Source organism: Acartia tonsa, chromosome 5 (genome assembly GCF_053477335.1).
Source record: "Acartia tonsa isolate MP-2025a chromosome 5, ASM5347733v1, whole genome shotgun sequence".
Taxonomy (NCBI): domain Eukaryota; kingdom Metazoa; phylum Arthropoda; class Copepoda; order Calanoida; family Acartiidae; genus Acartia; species Acartia tonsa.
The window spans coordinates 20,430,746-20,449,427 of NC_137264.1; the positions used below are offsets into that span (position 1 = coordinate 20,430,746).

At 31.7% G+C, this 18,682-nt stretch overlaps 1 protein-coding gene across 1 annotated transcript in view; it reads right to left on the reverse strand.

Moving 5' to 3' along the window:
* The window catches only part of LOC145320052 (apoptotic protease-activating factor 1-like), a 61,304-nt gene extending 43,571 nt beyond the window's left edge, over nt 1-17,733 (reverse strand). Inside the window, exons 1-13 of the mRNA XM_080162491.1 lie at nt 17,650-17,733; nt 17,181-17,237; nt 15,085-15,252; nt 14,326-14,417; nt 7,278-7,329; nt 6,595-6,668; nt 5,860-5,952; nt 5,357-5,407; nt 4,808-4,925; nt 4,290-4,399; nt 3,094-3,154; nt 2,488-2,649; nt 2,184-2,237 (exon numbers count right to left, since the gene is read on the reverse strand). Coding sequence (XP_080018617.1) covers nt 2,184-2,237; nt 2,488-2,649; nt 3,094-3,154; nt 4,290-4,399; nt 4,808-4,925; nt 5,357-5,407; nt 5,860-5,952; nt 6,595-6,668; nt 7,278-7,329; nt 14,326-14,417; nt 15,085-15,138 — 921 coding nt within the window. The 5' untranslated portion in view covers nt 15,139-15,252; nt 17,181-17,237; nt 17,650-17,733. The remainder of the gene's footprint in view (nt 1-2,183; nt 2,238-2,487; nt 2,650-3,093; nt 3,155-4,289; nt 4,400-4,807; nt 4,926-5,356; nt 5,408-5,859; nt 5,953-6,594; nt 6,669-7,277; nt 7,330-14,325; nt 14,418-15,084; nt 15,253-17,180; nt 17,238-17,649) is intronic.
* Nucleotides 17,734-18,682: the final 949 nt, after the last annotated feature.

Consider the following 18,682-nt stretch of genomic DNA (forward strand, 5'->3'; position numbering starts at 1 on the left):
AGTACCAGTGGAACCCACAGGATTCGTAGACGCCGTGACACGGGTGTATAGCGGCCACGCCACCAAGATTCCCTGCTCCTCCACCTACCCCCTCACTGTGCACGCGGAGGAGGGCTGGAAAGAGCTAACCCCCGCACCTAAGAAGAGGCCACCCCCGCTGGATACGCCCAAGCAGCTGCTGACAGAACCCTTGGATGACTTTAGTTCGGGAGGCTTGTATTCGCAGGCTGAGCTGAACGACTGGCAGCAGCTGCTAGCGTTCCCAGCGTATAAATCCGCCATGCTGACCGGCCTGTCTTATGGCTCATGCGTTCAGCAAGGTAGCTGTTCGGCCACCGGAGACCATGGAATCGTGTCCTACAATATCGACCGACTGGCGGAGGAAGGAGAGGCCGCCCTGGATGTCTGGGCTGGGTTCAGACAAGCTATTCACGAGTGGGGAGATGGCGCAGCCATATTGTGTTTGCTGTTGTTGATCCTCAAACTGCTGGGGGATTTAACCATCATTTCCCTGGCAGCCGCGCAAGGAGGTGTACGGGCCGCCATGAATGCGATGTCACAAGTGTTCCTGTACCATCCAACCTTGTACAGGAAGGCCTTGGCCAGAGCCCGACTCACCCATGCCAAGTCCCGGGACTTTTCAGTAGACTTGGATGCCATCCTATCGGCCGGGAAGCAGCCGAGGAAATGGTGTCCATGCAATCAGCCGATAGCGGGCATGACCGCCCAGGCAGGCCTGGACCACCCTCTGGAAAGCCCCGCGGCCCCTCGGGAGGCCAGGCTGTCGCTCAGACGGTCAACTTGGTAGCCAGTGCCCCAGCCGCTGCCAACAACAACCAGAATGCCCCGTTACTGACCGGCCCCGCAGCGGCTGCGCCCCACGCCAACCTGACACCTGCTGGCGCCGAGCTACGTGTCCAACCGAAGCCAGCCTCTACCTTCTATCCCACGTTGGGAGCCCATCAGCCCTGAAAATCACCACTAGGATTCCATTGAATCGTTATTATTTGTATATATCTTAGCCATAAGGAGCGGGCCGAAGGCCTCAACCACTGTCGGAAGTCTGGCAGGGAGACCCCCTCCCAGCCTTCCGAGGGGAGAGTTGTGGTATTCGGCAACCGTGAGCCATGCCTATGGCACCCCTGACCGGGGTTCGGGGAAGGGCCAAAGGCCCTCCCCCGAGTCCTGGGGAAGGGGTCTGCCGACCCCCTCCCTATGCCTAAAATTAATGACTGATTCTGACAGCCTTATTATGGTTAAGCTGTATTGTTAATTCCCCCCACCCTTTCCAGGGATGGGGGATCATTATTGCCCAAACTGACTATTGTATATGTATTATGTTGCTTTTATTTTATGATTATTTATTCCTATCTGTGTAGTTATTGTTTGTTGTATATAACTTTAGTAATCCTTAGACCTTCAATAAAGGAACAACTGAATAGATGCTGTTTATTATTTAGTGATTGCTAGAGAAGCGTAGCTTCTCTATAGTATAGGTGTCCACGTCTGTTCACACTGCCGTAGTCATTTTGAACTCTGGTGTCTGCCATTTATCCTAGGCGGATACCACAGTAGAACGATAATATTCAATAAATTATGTGCATTCCTTATTGAATAGATCCATAGACAAAAAAAATGAATATTTATATTTAGTTAATATTATCGTTCTACTACTGTTTTTAAGCCTTAAAACTCATACTTTTAAGAAATTTTAGTACATTCTACCTCCCCCTTAGTTACAGGTTTTTGTCAGTAGCTTGAGACTTCTACAACTACTGAACTGATTGACTTCTCCATTTTTGGTTTAGGGTGGTTTCAGGCTACATAATTTTTAGATTTGAGTCTTTGAAGGGTTTAAGGCTATATTTATGCTTTTCCTACCCTATTTATCAGGAGATATTAGATAGAGACGGAGCTGCTATTGTATTGATGAACAAGAACTCATGGAATCATAACAAGCATAGATAAAATAAAAAGAAAACTATGCTAAATGAAATATTAGAAAAGATATTAGAAAGTACATCAACATTACTAATCTATGTTAGTTAGATATGATAAATTCACTGAGTAAAAAAGTCTTTGATACTTCTTAGTTATTTATTGAAATATATTTCGGTGAACATGGTACCCTCTTCAGTCTAAATTAATCGTTTAAATACAGAATTTTTAAAAAATATTCTGACCTTAGCTGCGTCATGAATTTCTGCTGCTTCGTCAGGCAACTCTTTCTCATTAATCTAAAATAGATAGATTACAACCAAGGATCTTAAGTGATTAGACAATGGACGATAAATTGATGGATATTAATTACACTTGTACACAAAGATTTATAACCATATTATATTACTAGTTGGCTCAAATACTTTGATTTTGATTGGTTGGATCAAAACTAGTCGTGTCCAAACTTTTCAACCAATGATTCTAACCTACAAAGGGGGTGAATTTGAGAGTAAAAGACAGAGAGAAGGAAATACTATGAAAAATCACCTTTAAAGTGCTTGAGAAGAATCCAAGTGACTCCTTTTCAGAGAAGCCTTCTTGACAGTCAACAAGATTATAGCAATCCTTGTTTATAACATCCATAATTGAACTATCTTGGGTTGTCAGCATTATTTTTACTGGCAGTTGGAAAGCTCGGATAACTTCAGGCTGAAAATAAATTATCTTATAAGAAATGTTCAATTAAAATTATAAAATCTGATATTTACTTCAAGACCTTCAACTTTAGATGTAGAAGTCTCTAAAATTCCAAAAAGGCTTGAAAATCGAACTCTTATTATATGAAGTTTGCCTTATTTTCACAAAATCAATGACTACCCTCATAATTTAACCTAATTGAGTACTAATCATTGTTTTATTTACAGATATTCTTGTAACTTATGTTTACAATCATTTCTCTGAAATGGCAATAAATTAGAAATATTTTATACATATAAGCTCAGAGTCAAGCTTCATAGAAAAAATTTATTTTTCTTTTGCATAACTTTATGTTTGTCCTATCATTATGGTATCCAATAAAAAAAAGTGGCAAAACTCGTTAAAACTATAGATTTAAAATACATATTTCTAGGTAAAAATGACAAAATAAAATACCTTCCAAACGTCATCAAGGACCAAGAGGCAGTTTTCATATTTGTCATCAGATAACAGTTTCCTTAAAATACCATTTACATTAAATTCATATAAATTTTTTCATTAAAATAAATAAATATTTGTAACATTGAAGGTATGTTTCATACCTATGTCGTCTTTTCATAAAAAATGTCTATAGATTCAAATTACAATAATTTACAACAAAATAAAAGTACAGAGATGGGTTTTTAATAAATGCCGCGTTTTTTCGACAATTTTTTAGACATTGATTGATTGAACGAAGACGATGGAAGAGTATACAACTTAAGAATTCAAAATTTTAAGATTATTATTTTAGCCATTTGTATAATGTCTAATACAACTTAAATCCATTTTCGCTGCATATTTATTAATGCATCTTTTTATGGCTGTATTAGATATTATACAAATGGCTAAAATGATAACTTTAAAATTTTGATTTCTTAATATGTATACTCTGTTAAAATCGTACGGGGCATTGATCTTCAAGATGAAATAAGGTTTAAAACAGAGTATACAACTTAAGGATTCAAAATTTTAAAATCATTATTTTGGCCATTTGTATAATGTCTAATACAGATCTAAAACGATGCATTAATAAATATGCAGCGAAAATGGATTTAAGTTGTATTAGACATTATACAAATGGCTAAAATAATAATTTTAAAATTTTGAATTCTTATGTTGTATACTCTGTGTTGAAATCCCATCGTCTTCGTTCAATCAATCAACGTCTAAAAAATTGTCGAAAAAACGCGGCATTTATTAAAAACCCATCTCTGCGTTTTTAGAAATAAACAAGTTAGAATATCTTATACTTGCGGTTGCGTCTATAGCATATAGTATTCCACCATGAGGAATTGATTTAAGGGGGCAAAAAATAGGCTAGAACCATACTAGGTACTATATAGTATACAAGCGGCTTCGCCCCTAGCCTCTAGGGGCTTTGCCCCAAGAGGTGATAAAAAGTTTTTGGCGAAATACGTAAAAGGACCAAGGAAATATTCTACAAAAAAAAATGGGGGGGGGAGTAGAAGAGTAGAATCCGATCGGTTCAGTGGTTACCGAGATCTTAAGGGACGGACAGACAGACAGACAGACAGACGGACAGACATCATTCTACTTTGTATTATTGATACTAAACCATAAAAACTCAATTAGTCAATAGTTATTCCTACCTAAGAATTTCTTGCCCTTCATCGATATCATTTGGTAGTGGTTGATAATCCAGTTTTGTACACAGCGCTCTGAAACGGCTCAACAGCTGATCCGGCTGTACGTCTCCAACCTATATACAACATGGACAAGTATGTAGATAAGTAGCGCAGCAATAAAATTTTAAATCGTATAATAACCTTAAATTAAAGTTTATTAAACAATTTTGGGTACTTTTCTTGATTGGTTGATTCAAACTAGCAGTGTCCAAAATTATTAAACTATTTTTTTAAGCTATTGAAAGGGTAATTTTGTTATCATTTTTGAGGAAGTCTATCATCTATTGTCTTATCTCACAAGATATTTGTAAATAAGCTGAATGTCTTTTGCTTCATCCTAAGCCTCAATATCTTTAATTTAGAAATACAATATTTAAAGACATGACTGGGACCAAACAATAAACTTCCTTGTATTCATTCAATTGTTGCAGTGGTTAAGGAGATCTTAAAAGACAAACATAAAAAATATATATTCATCTCACCTTGACCCAAAAGACGCCATCTTGAAAATAATTACTAACAAGATCAGAATTTCTCCAAAGGCACTCAGCTGCTGTGACAGACTTGCCACTGCCAGGCATACCATGCAGGACAACATATCTTACAAATAAAATGAATTATTTACATAAAAGTAAATGTAATGCTTAACTTGCGAAAATTAGGTAATATACATTATACATAGCAAAGCTTATCTTACATAAATATATTTCCTATTGTTAATTTTCTATGGTGCAAGGTAAGGACGTACATACTTCATTCTGTATGTGTTATGGAAAGTCGCAAAGATAGGGCAATACATATTTAATACTTGTAGAGTAGATGCACTCCTATATATAACTCTTTAAAATGTAATTAAAAACAATAACATTTCATAATTTATAAGCTATTATAATACCTAAAATTTTACATGTTGAGTCATTAAAAAGATTTTTACACTTAATGAAACAAAAGTTCAACTAATTACGAAAAGTGTGAAAAGATTCTACCAAAAAGAAATTGTAAGTAATTTTTTTAAAAAAAATGATACTTACTTTCCTTTTCTAACTTCTTGCAAAGCACCAGTTATATTTCTCATTAGATTCCTAAATATTTAATTTTTGCTGCTTTGCATTGAATTATAATATATTTTCAGCAGGAATATCAATTACGATAAATTAAATTACCCCTCCTGCAGATTAAAATCAATAGTGAAAAGGTTAGTGAAATTCTATCAAGATTTAATGAGGCCCGCAAAGTTTTTTTTAAAGTAAACATATGAGAGAACTTATTTATTTGGAGGCTAACATAATTTACACTTAATTGTCCCCTTCCTTAAAAAGTTAAAGTGGAAAGTTTCTTAAACCCCTTACAACATCTTTTGATATACATATTTATATGAACTTCATGTACAATTTGATTTCATGACCTTTGTCTGGAAGACACAATATTTTTACATGTTTGTGTATTGATAAATTTGCATTGTTCTCTTTTAATGTAACTTTGTATCATCTTTAGTATGATTAGGTTTTAATAAAAATAAAAATAGCATCATTACCTTTCAACAGAATTGGGATGTGTGGGTACTCCTCCCCGCATAAGAATGTCCTTGTATGAGTCTGTAATGCTCGCACAATCAGAGCCAGTGTTTCTAAAATATAGTTTTCTATGAATATCAAAATGTACAATCATAATATTGAAACCAGTTTAGATAGCCCATGCCTTCGGCATCTCGGGACTAACAAAACTGCTTTTAATCTTATAATTGTAGATATTTGTATCCGCGGAAAGTAGTTTATAATACGATGCGAGAAATAACTATTTCAGTTTTTATTTTTTCATATTGTGATTGATATATGTATATATATCCTTTAAAATACGATAATAATTATTTCTCGCATCGTATTATAAACAGCTTTCCGCAGATATAAAATGTACAATTAGAAGATTAAAACCAGTTTTTTTAGCCCCGAGGTGCCGAAAGCACGAGCTAAAAAAACTTGTTTTAATCTTGTGATAGTACATTTTTATAATCGTCGAAAACTGGATATAATACGATGCTAGACATAACGTAAATAATTAATTAACGAATCGTATTATAGAAAGTTTTTCATGAAAATAAAATGCAAAATTATAAATCAAGGCTGGGCTAACAAAACAATTTATTTAATTTTAAGATTTTTATTTCAATATTCGTGGAAAATTGTAAGTAATTTGGAGGTGCTATGATGAGAACCGGTTCTAATTCACCAGAAATTAATCGGTTTCGAAGCCATACTGGAAAATATCTTACCTAATATTGTTAACAAGTTCATCTTTAATGTGAGGAAAGTCTTGCTCTAGGGATTCCAAAAATGCATCAAATGCCTGAAAATAATTTTAATAAGAAAATGATCTTAACTAGAAGCAGGGATATAAAGGAATGAGACAATAATGTAAATTCCCAATAATAAAGAAATTTACCCCATCTAGTAATGAAAATGTTTTGTCACAAATAGTTTGAACAGACCAATCACGATTTAATAAAAGTACTCAATGTTTTAAAGTCTGCGAATGAGAGACCGTATTTACAAAATGTTGGGCACCATTAAGATTAACAGTCCAATGTCCACTCCTTCACTATTTAGAAGTAAGATGATTTATCTTCTAATAATACAGACATGGTAAAGTAAAAACCGATTTTTATAAGGCTTTTGAAAAGTTTATCTTCTATTTACCAATTACTATATTTCTGAACTTAAAAATTGTGTAATTTTGTTTTAAATACCTTGACAACAATCCTAATAATAAATCTAAAGAAAACATGATGAATGAAAATTTATGCTTTTTAAAATGTAATGGCTTTCTGGTAACTTCATTTAAGGGGGCATATATTCTGCTAAACCCTGAAAGACAGCCACGTTTACAGAACAAATCAGAAAGCATAAAAAAAAACTATCGATTCAAAAGTTAAAAACTAATCTAAATTTTTCCTACCCTTGGTCCTTTCTTTGGTAAAATATCCAGTAGTTGTCTGGCCTGATCTTGCCTAAAAATATGTAAAAATGAATTTCATGTAAGAAAAACTCCATACAATTCTTTCTACAAAAAGTAAGTTGATTAAAGAAAAATAAAAGTAGTTAATCAGAAGAACTGTTCGCCTGAAAAGGATTATCATAGAGTAGAGTGGCATACTAGTATAATGAAGTGCCCCTAGAGGCCTCTAGGAGCGTAACCGCTAGTATTACATAAAACAATACAATAAATAAAAATACATCTAAAAATATATCTTTAAGAAAACATATTATACCCTTGAGGGAAGTATTGTAAAAGAATTGTGAACAGAAACACGAGAAACAAAGTATAATAACACTTCATAAAACTAATAGATTTCATACGATAGATTGCACTTAAAATATTTTCAACCCTTGAGTACTATAGGACGCCCTAAAATAGAGGAGGGGAGTGATGGTTGCCCCAACTTTAGAATTTAGCAAAAAGTATATGTTCTAGTTGCAATTTCTTTCTGGAAGGTGGAGGTTCCCTTTATCAAAATAGTCTTAAAAATCCTTCCCAGGACCTACAAAAAGCTTCACTGTAAATTAAAGTTAAATTAGTCCAGCGGTTAGCGAACTCTTACGACACTGACAGACACATATGACTTACATTATGATCATTAAAAAGGTTATGATTGATAGGCCTATGTGCCTTAAGATATTAACAGTATTATCTCCTATGCTTTAGGGTATTTAGCAGAACCTAATAAACATTAAACATTCAATCAGGAAACCTTCTATTTTCAGACAAGCGTAAACTAGGACTGAAAAAAAACTATGTTCTCATAATTTATTAAATCATTAAATCTTCATTAATCCTTGCATCATTTTTTATTCTATTATAATTATAATGGATTTAGAATATATGGATATTGTGTGAGATTCTCGCATACCCAAATAAAATATTTTTCCAAGCTGGCTAATATAATGATAACCCCCATCTGCCCCCCCTTAAGACCTTACCACACAACATCGCATCCCCTGACAATGGAGGAACGTATTGTTCAATATTTGAAAAACCATATCAGCAGCTTGAATTCTCCTGTCACAATATCCACGTATTCTATATCCATTTTTATTATTGTCTAATATACTTTTATACTATTTTACTTTTATTATAGTTTATCTATTGTCCAAACTAAAGAGGAATTACAAAGCATTCAAGTGGAGGGAGGGGTACAAATAATAATATGCAAAACCAATAAATATTCAAAACAATATATCCGCAAACTCTCATTGGTCTTTTTACTGCACAGATTTTATCCTAAATTTTATAATTTTCATAAATTGATTTCAGTCAAATAAAAAAATTATTTCAAGATGCCCTCTTTAAATGAAATAAGATTACATACATAAAAACTCCCTTAACACCTAAAGAAATTAGTTTCTAAATCTAAGAATCGAACAAAATTTAAAATCCGATAAAATTCATATTGACATAATTGACACACTCATTTCTTACTACTATAACATTCAGATATCCCATTCCTGCATAAAGATTGTAAATTATTTTTTGGGGGTCCAAAGGGTACTCAAATAATAAAGTATAATAATATAAATAAGGAATGAATAACAAAGTTTTAAAGCATATAGTGTTTTATAATAACTAGATCTCGACATTATGATTTTTAAAAAAAAATTAGGTAAAGCATTCTATTCATTAAGCCCACCGGGAGCCGTCTGTAGTGTCATTTGTTGATGAACTATTCAAATTGTTCACTATTTTTGTTGTTTCTTTTTCTTTTCAATTTGTTACTGTCAACAATCTAATCTGCGTAGCAATACTTATGTAATCATCAACACTACAACAACTACAAGGATTTAAAGGGATAAGACTATGGCCGATAAATTTATGTACATACCTAATGATTACAAACAAAATTTCCCCTTCTTTAAATTACCCATTTATTAGTGGTTGAAACACTTAACTTAATGACACAACCAATGAAAATACAATAAAAGTCCCCAAAGTTGTCAGACCAACGAATAAGAAAACGTAATTATAAAACTATGGGGACTAGTGTAAAAACAGCCCAATGTCCCCTTCCTCCCTGGAGAACAGTACCTTCTCAAGTTATATTGGATTTTTTATTGGTATTCAAAAGAACTTTAAACTATAAGGGTACAAAAAAGAAAAGTATAGGTATACTTTTTAGAATACATAATATGTTATGAAATTTAATGAAAGCATATTCTTTAAAAAGCACTTTATCATTCTGAGATTTCCTTTGCTACAATTAAATAATCTTAAATTCATAAAATAAAACTCAGTATTCAGAAATACAATTTTATAAAAAGATTGAATTGATCTAAAAGAATAAAACTTAATTATAAAAATTACATTAAAGACTTACACATAATAACACTTTATTGAGACAACTAGGAATTTAATTGTCAATTTTAACATATGCTAATTTAATTTAAACTAGAGGGAAAAAATACATATTCCTAATTGAGGTCTTTCTGAAAAAAAGTTTATGACTGCTTTTAGAAACTCATCTCAAACTTTATAAAAAAAAGGTTTTTTTCATGATGTTCAAGAGAAACTTTAAGGGGGGTTTTTTTAATGCAACCATCTCGTAATCAGTGATTAAATGGCACTTAGAATTCGACTTTCAATCAGAAATTTTGCATGAATAATCCTTGGTAGGTCTATTTTCCCTAAATCGAACAAAAAGTAACGGCTAAAGGCTGGCGGCTCAGCTGTTTTGCCATTTTATTACTATCTTAAGAGCAAAAAAGTCACGAAACCTATCTTCACATAATACTTTTTCTCACTTAAAAACCTTATCAAACGGTTCCAGACGGTAGCAGTTGGTACTAGAAATTTTAAAATTGGTTATTGCTATCATTTAACATGAATTAAACCAAAAATATGTTTTAAAAAGTTGATTCCTACGTAATTAATGATGATTTTGCCCTGAAAATAGGCAAAAAACGGCTAAACGGCTGAGCCGCCAGCCGTTACTTTTCCAACTTTTTGTTCGATTTAGGGAAAATAGACCTACCAAGGATTACCCATGAAAAATTTTAGATAGAAATTCGAATTCTAAGTGCCATTTAATCACTGATTACGAGATGGTTGCATTAACCCCCCCCCCCCCTTATCTAAAATTGTTTATATATTAAGTCCTTTAAATGAGTGTTAAAGAAACAGTTTTAGCAAAAAGTTTCTAGAACCTTGCACAGACATTATAGATGACTAAGTACTACTGGTATTGACAATGAATGACTTACAACTATTGTATGACAATGCATATACATTGATACAATATTCTGCAATCATGCATATTGCATATATTACTAGGCCTTGTGCATGCCTGTATTTGGTTTACTAGGCCTATTATTAATCCATTCCAGGAAACATAGAACATAATAGAAGCCTTATGAATTTTTAATTTTGTCTCTACTTATCTTGTTGTATAAAAGAAGGACAGGCATTCTTTGAACATGACTATAAGATACAATGTAGTATTAATTACAAGACTTGTGATCAATAAATTGCTAAAATTTATTGACTATTTGACAAAAGCTAAATAAATAGTAAGGTTTTCATTCTCTTTCTTTCAAAAGCCATTTTTCACATTCATGACAGAACACGGGTGGACCCTCAGATGTAAAAACTTTATTTTAGTGTTTGGCCAAAATGACTTAGCAATTGTATCTGTAAGTACGTCTAATAACACCCTTTGCTATTTTTAAAATCCTAGAAAATTTTTTTTGCAAGAACATTGCATAAATTCGCAACCTTTTTTAGCACCACTACTTAACTCGAGTTTTAAAACTTTTTATATAAAATCCTTTTTACAAAAAATATCAATAATTACTTAAAATTAAACCTGAAAGAAAAAAAATCTCATTACACGTGTTAATTTTCATGTTTTACGTCTTTTTTTGAGGAAAGTATAACTTCTACATTTTTGACAATAATATATTTTTTTAACATTTCAAAGTAAAATATAATAAAACTTAAACGATTTTTCTTGAATTATCAGTTGAAAATTTCATCAAACATGCAATTTAAGTGATGAAAATTTAATAAAATAATTTTTTGAATGTTTAGAATTACCAATTTTCTACATTTAAAACAAAATGTTAACAAAATTTAAAAAACATTCTAATATATAACTTTAAAAATCAATAACATTGTATAAAATAATAATTTTAAAAATAAATCATTAAAAGGTATTAAAATGCATTTTAAGTTGCTTAAAATTAAAACGAGAATATCTTTTTACACTTTATTCTTTGTAATAGAGATTAATCGTCATTTGCTGAAAATGAAACATTTAATAAACTAATTGAATCTTTTTGTGACCATATTTAAAATTTTTAATTTTTACACTAAGGTGTTTTTTAATAAAAATCTTTGTTAATTTCTGTTTTACGACAAAAAAGAAAGGGACTTTTTTACTATTTCTAGGTTATCTTATGCAATTTAAACTATATAATATGAAATAAATTTTAATTGTCTTTCTTTTGAGCCACAAAACACTGTAAAGTAAAATGTAACATATATGCAAAAATAACAATTTTTTTAATGAATATTATAATATCAGAACTTATTCTTTAGATCATATGTTCATGAAAAGTAGCCATAACTTGGAGGGTTGCGCTATTTATTAGAATATTAAATAAACTTGAATGGTAAAAATATTAGCATAACCTTTGTCAATTCAAATGCTTTAGGTATATGATTCGGAAAGTTAGTTAAAAAATAGAGAATTTGCTGTGTATACTGTTGAAAGACTTTCAAAAATGTGAATTACAAAGCAATCCTAAAAGATCGGGTCGTAGGCGAGGCTTAGTCGGGGGTTTTCAGATAGCAAATATTGCGTTATTGGTATACAATGTAAAAAAAAAACATTTTAAAGAAATTCTTTAAATAAAACCCAACGTGTATTGACAGTACAAACATCTTAATGCTAGCAGACATATGTTTATTAACATTTGCTGAAAACTATTTCCACAAAAAAAATTATTCAGGTTTCTACTTTATAATTTTAAATATTTTTTTCTGATAAAATGTTTGACATATATCGTATAATCATTTACCAAAAGAAATATTTTGATAATTTAGATTTCAGAGAAGATGAATCCCTTCAAAAAACTAAGACAACATTTTGCATCTTCTGCTATGACATTTTAAAAAGAAATATAAAAAAACAAAATTTAGTATGAAAACTATTTTTATCGATTTTTCTGAAGGTATTATTGTATTCTGTTGGTTTGTTATTACCATTTACTTATATCGAAAGTGCCAAACATTGTACCCTAACTTATTCATTTAATAAAAAACTAACCGTGAGAACCTATCCATTCATCTATCTATCAATGTTAGTCTATCAACCTTATTCCTTCTGTCACCTATTCATAAAATAGTGCAAACTGATTATTCATAATGATGAATAAAAACTTGTGAGAAAGGGTGGGGAGAGGGGTAGGGTAGGGTTACCCTCAGCAACACTCTGCCCCAACCCCCTTCCCTGATTATTTTGCATGGTGATATCAGCATCAGACATGGTTGCAAGCACCAGGACCTGGGCTGACAATTTTCACCTGTCAATGGATTTGTTTACAATTTATGTAAAATAGGAAACCTAGAACAAACTTCATTGCAAAGGAGCTAAACTCTTTTTTGGTATTTTTCCTTCACATACAAGATTTTTAACATTATTTTAAGAAAGTAACTTCAATGTACGTGGAGAGTCCTGGAACACGAAGCGTCACCAAGTCCCCTAGAGTTCAACTTCAATGTAACAAAAGACAAAGACAAAATTCAAAGACTTCCATCTGAATAATAACTTACAAAAAAAATAAATTAGCCACTTTTTTTGAGCAACAAAAATGAATTTAAATAAATTTAAAAATCTGCAAGTGCAAATCTTGATGTAGAAGAGCTTTGCTCCTAAAACTTGTTGAATTTGCATTTGGGTATTTTCTATTTCTTTATTTTATTGCGCTGAATAATGAGTACCTACCATTCTAGTGACATGATTTCATTTGTCACACTTTCTATAAATAGTCATACAAGGAAAGAAAACTATACCAAGATAGATAGAAAATAAATGTACAATTATCAAAGAAAAACTTTAAATGTCCGAATTTTTACCTTTGATATAGTTTCATACATAAGTCTGGTTAAAACAAAGGGGGGGGGGGGGGGTTAGGTTGTGCTAAAATTCCGTAAAAGTGTGAGTTTTAAGGCTTAAAAACAGTAGTAGAATAAAATATGTGAATTATTGAATAGAACCATAGACAAAATATTTTATATATTTATTTTTAGTGAATATTATCGTTCTACTACTGTTTATAAGCCTTAAAACTCACACCTTTACGGAATTTTAGCACAACCTACCTCCCCCTTTATACACAAGTAAATATGTTACTGACTGACGGACGGACAGACAAAGCAAATTTTGGAGAAGCTTTGGCGATGATCATTATTATAATACCACCCCCCAACTATCCTATGTACTGTACAAGTATATAAGAGTAAGAATGACACTTATTTTATGATAAATGCAAAAACACCAATTAACTTTAAATTATACTTTTATGTCTTGATAAAGTTTTATTATTAAAGTGTCACTATTATAATGAATAGAATTCAGGGATGTAGCACCCAAAGAAAAAAAACTTTTTTGTCCGTAACTTTTCAATCTTGACAATAGTTAAAAACATATAGCTAACATTTTTTTTATAAATCTCACTAAAATCCTATCACATAAAGAAGTAAGATCTCGTTAGTCACTGAACCGATTGGGTTTTCCACGAGTCGGAATGGGTTTAGGCTACTTTATTTTTCTGCCCCTCACTACACATCCGAATATGTAACCCGTAGATTATATGGCACAGCCCGCTAGTTCTAATCAAGAGTGGCTGTTGAAAATATTGCTCGTTGTGTTTTTTTAACCAGCAGCCAGACTAGCGAACATACTAGCGAATATTATAGTTTTTTTATGCACTTGAATGAAGAATGAACTTACGTGGTTGAATGAGCCAATATTCTCTGCTGTTCCTCATTATTAATAACATCCTTCTCTATCAAGGAGTCGAGTATGTATTTCACTTCCAAATCCTGAAAAATTTAGACATGTTAAAAATTAACAAGGACAATTCTGTTCATAACTTACATAGCAATTAAAGTAGCCTCTTTGTTTAATTTTCTCAGGTATATGTATGAGATACAAGAATATGATGTAAAGAAATGGAATGGATGCATAATTACTTTGATCTTACACCAGATTTTCATGTTCTATAATAAAGTGAAATCTCTAGCGGTCTAAAATAACGATCTCCCCCATCCCCCTCCTTTATCACACCCTCTTTCCTCCTGCTGTATAAACGGCCCGACCAATAAATGCGGGGGGAAATTTCAACCTTAATTGACAACAATTTTCTCCTGTTATATCATCCACGTATATTCTACACCCATTATAAATGGTTTTGGAATACTGGCTTGAGGGAACGGACATTGGACTGTAAAATATAGAGTCCCCAAAATTTTATGAACACATTCTTTAATTTCTTGGTTTTCAATATTTGATTACTTTCATGAAATTTTGATTGATTGGTTCAAACTACCGGATCAAGTGAATTAATTATATTCTGGATGCTTGCTAATACATATCATCTTCACAAAAAAAAACATTCTTTTTTTAAATAGCAAATTTTCCATTTCTTGAAAATTCGGACAGACAAATCATAGAGTGGTTTCGCTACAAATAAAAAATGAGAAAAATAACCTGAACTATTTCAGCTCGTTTCTGTCTAAGGATGCTCCTATGTGCTTTCTCCATACGAGGATCTTTGTAACCCGGAGCTACCCGGATTAATCACTGCCAAATATCCGGGATAATCCGGATAGAGATTAATTTTTTACATCAATGTCTTGCTTTGGGTTATTGATCACTCTAAATTAGAAGATATTGTTTTATGAGAGGTCTTTTGTGTTTTGCCTTTATGTGAACTTAAACACTTAAAATGTTAAATTTCAATCCTTATATAAAAGTAACAGGATGTGTGTCTGTAGCTTAAGGTCTTTATAAGGCCGATACAGTTCTATACAGTGAATTTATTTAAAGGCTTAGAGAGGGGTCATAAATATTTTGGGAGAGAGTAAATCCTCCCTACTAAAATAAAAAATTTCTGGAAAAAAAATACCTCGATTTTTTTTCTTTTCTTTTTAAAAATAAAAAAGGGTCGCCCTTACCCTAAATGCCTCTAGGGGCGTATCCACTAGTCATTAACTGACTTAATAAGCATGATAACCTTCATAAAAACCTTCCCTTTGTTTTATATGCTTACAATGACATCACTTAATAATGTGTAACTAAACATTTTACTTGAGTTCACTCACTTAATACCTTGAATATTCAACTGAAAGAGAAATAAAGAGATAAGGAGGGTTATTTCATATATTATCTTTTCAATTTCATACATGATGTAAATTAAAGTGATTCAGGGATGAGGTAACGAAAAATATTTTTAAAAACTTTTCCCCTAGTATTTTCTTTTATGAAGTGAGTGTTAAATCATATTCAATTTGTCAATGGGAGGGACTGGACAAAGGCGGTTAAATTCCTAAACAATCCTTCTATCCCCCAATAAGATGAAATTCAGACTAGTCCCTTTCGTGGCAACGCTCCTTAAGGGGCGATTCGTCGTATTTTTAAAATGGCTTTTTATAGGTTATTTTAAGTTAGGTTATATTATATTGGGATAGGTGATTGCTTCACAGGGTTATGCAATTGGCCCTGCAGTGTTAGAGCCCCCCCCCCCCCACAGGGGCTAGAAATAGGAGAAAAGCTGCCGTGAAAAATACGAACAATCGCCCTTTAAGGTGCGTTGCCACGAAATGGACTACACCCATTTTTTTTTTAATTTTCCTATGCCTGTATCCTTTAATACATATGATTCGTACATTAAACAAAAATTATCACAATCAAAAGTCTTTGTTAAATAATTATTTTCATATTTTCTAATAAGAATCAATGCATAACAGTTTTAAATAGATTATGTAACTAAAAATCTGTTCTGGATATCTTATCATACAAGCAAACAACCACACCACCTTAAAAATCACTATTAATCCAGGGATCTTAAGTGATAAGACAATGGACGATAAATTGTTATACATCCTAAATGATGATAAACAGGATTACCTCCTCTGTAGATTGAAATTATCGGTTGAAATGTTTGAACACAACTTGATTGGAAAAATCCCAATTCAATAAAAGTATCCAAAGTTTTTGTGCTATCAAATAAAAAAAAACTTGGTTACTTGGTACTTTGGGTACCAGAGTAATTTACTATCCAATGTCCCATTCCTCCCTTTTTAATAATCACTAATAATGTGTCACTAAAAGTTTTAAGTCACAGTTTATTAATTTCTAGTTGACACATTAAAATCCTACACTCAATTTGTTAAGAACTATTTTAAACTAAATCAAATTCAAATCAACTTTGAGAATTCAACACAAAGAAATTTTATTCACAAGAAACAAGGACAAAAAATCCGTCAAATTATAGTTGGTTAAAAAGAAAAATCTACCGTGATAAAAATAGTTAGATAAAGAATTTATAAAAGCTACCTTTCAAAAAATGCATTTTAGCTTAAAATATTTGAAGGAAAAAAATAAAAAATCAATAAACATATAAAAATACTATAATTTCAGAAGGGGAACTAGAGGCTGTGGTAAAAAATACTCCTACCCTATAAAAATATTAGACAATAAGAAAAAAGGGAAGATATTGAACTTAAAGTTCTTAAACAAAAATCTACGATGCAGTTATAGAGATACTACGCACCTAAACGACAAAAAAGTAAGAAAAAGTGTACCTTGAAAATTTGTTTTCATATCTACATGTCACTCAATTCGTTTCTTCGCGCTCAATTCTAACATTTCATATGTGAAATATTTAGTTTAGGTCTTTTTAAAATGAAGCATAGTATGTTATAAATAGTCTCAAAGAGGTCAAAGTTGGGTTAAAATATGTAAAGAGGAAATAAAACATAATATTAGTTTTGAAAATTTACGGTTATTTAATTTAAACTTGTACACAAAGTTTACGTTTAGTCATTCGTTGGCTTGTAATATTTGGGTACAGTCTATGGCTGATTGAGCTATACGAACTATCAGTTTCAAACTTTTCAACCAATATTATTATCATCATCCTATCTCTAAAGAACCTTGACTACAAATTATCAAGGTATTTTATGTGTTTCAATAATATTTTACACAAATGCACGCTATACTTTAAAAATAATTTGATTCATTTTAAGAGACACTTTTTTCTTCAAATTTTGCCTTAAAACATTAGTTTCTTATTGATGATTCCTCAAAAAAACACATTCTATTTACATTTTTCTGTAATTCAACATTTTAAATTCTGAAAATAAAAAAATAATGAAATAAAGAAATCCTCATAAATTGTATTGTTTTGAAATTTAATTTGTTAAATAGTTTATCTATTTCTTATCACAAAGAAGTAAATTTAAAAACAAACAAAATGACACACTTTATTAGTATCATAGCTACACTCTATTAAGCGTTGTCCGTCTATATGTCTATTATTGCATATTATTGCTAGTAGCACAGCTACTCTATTACGAAGTATGTCCGTACGTACGTAGATGCGACTAAAGAAAGAAGTTTCAAACTCTTAAATTCATAAGCATTATTTTTTTTTAATTGTGCAGAAAAATAAGTAAATAAGTCTTAACCCATTTATGAAGCTTAACTGAAAAATTAACTGCTGATGTCAATAATTATTTTCTTCTGACAATATATCTTCATAGCTATATATAATAACTAGCATTTGCGCCCCTAGCCTCTATGAGCTCTGTATTCTTAGGAGTAGGAAGAGTAAGAAAATAGCCCAAAACTAAACTTAGATATAAAAAGTTATAAGCCTAAAACAATTCATGGACATATAAGAAGTTTCCATAAAATGGAGAACTCAATCGGTTCAGTAGTTATTGAAATCTTAGACTACAGACAAAAAACATTACTACTTTATATAATAGAATATACAGCAGATATTGTTTCGCTTCTTATGGACATATTTGTTCTTGTTTTATAACATTTTATTATAAAGCTTATAATTTGCAAATATGGCGTAAATACTTTACAAAACAAATAGATTTTTCTAGAAATTTTTTTTTACAAATTAGCTGCCACAGAACAGGGTCATTTATGCAGCGATTTCAATTAGGTTTTTAATGCAGTTTCCCTTAAAGTGATAAGTTGTGTACAGAACCCCCTCCTCCACCTCACTCTTTTGAAAATAAGAGGTGTTGTCTTTCGATTGTTTGTTTAAAATTCTTAGTCAGGTAGATTA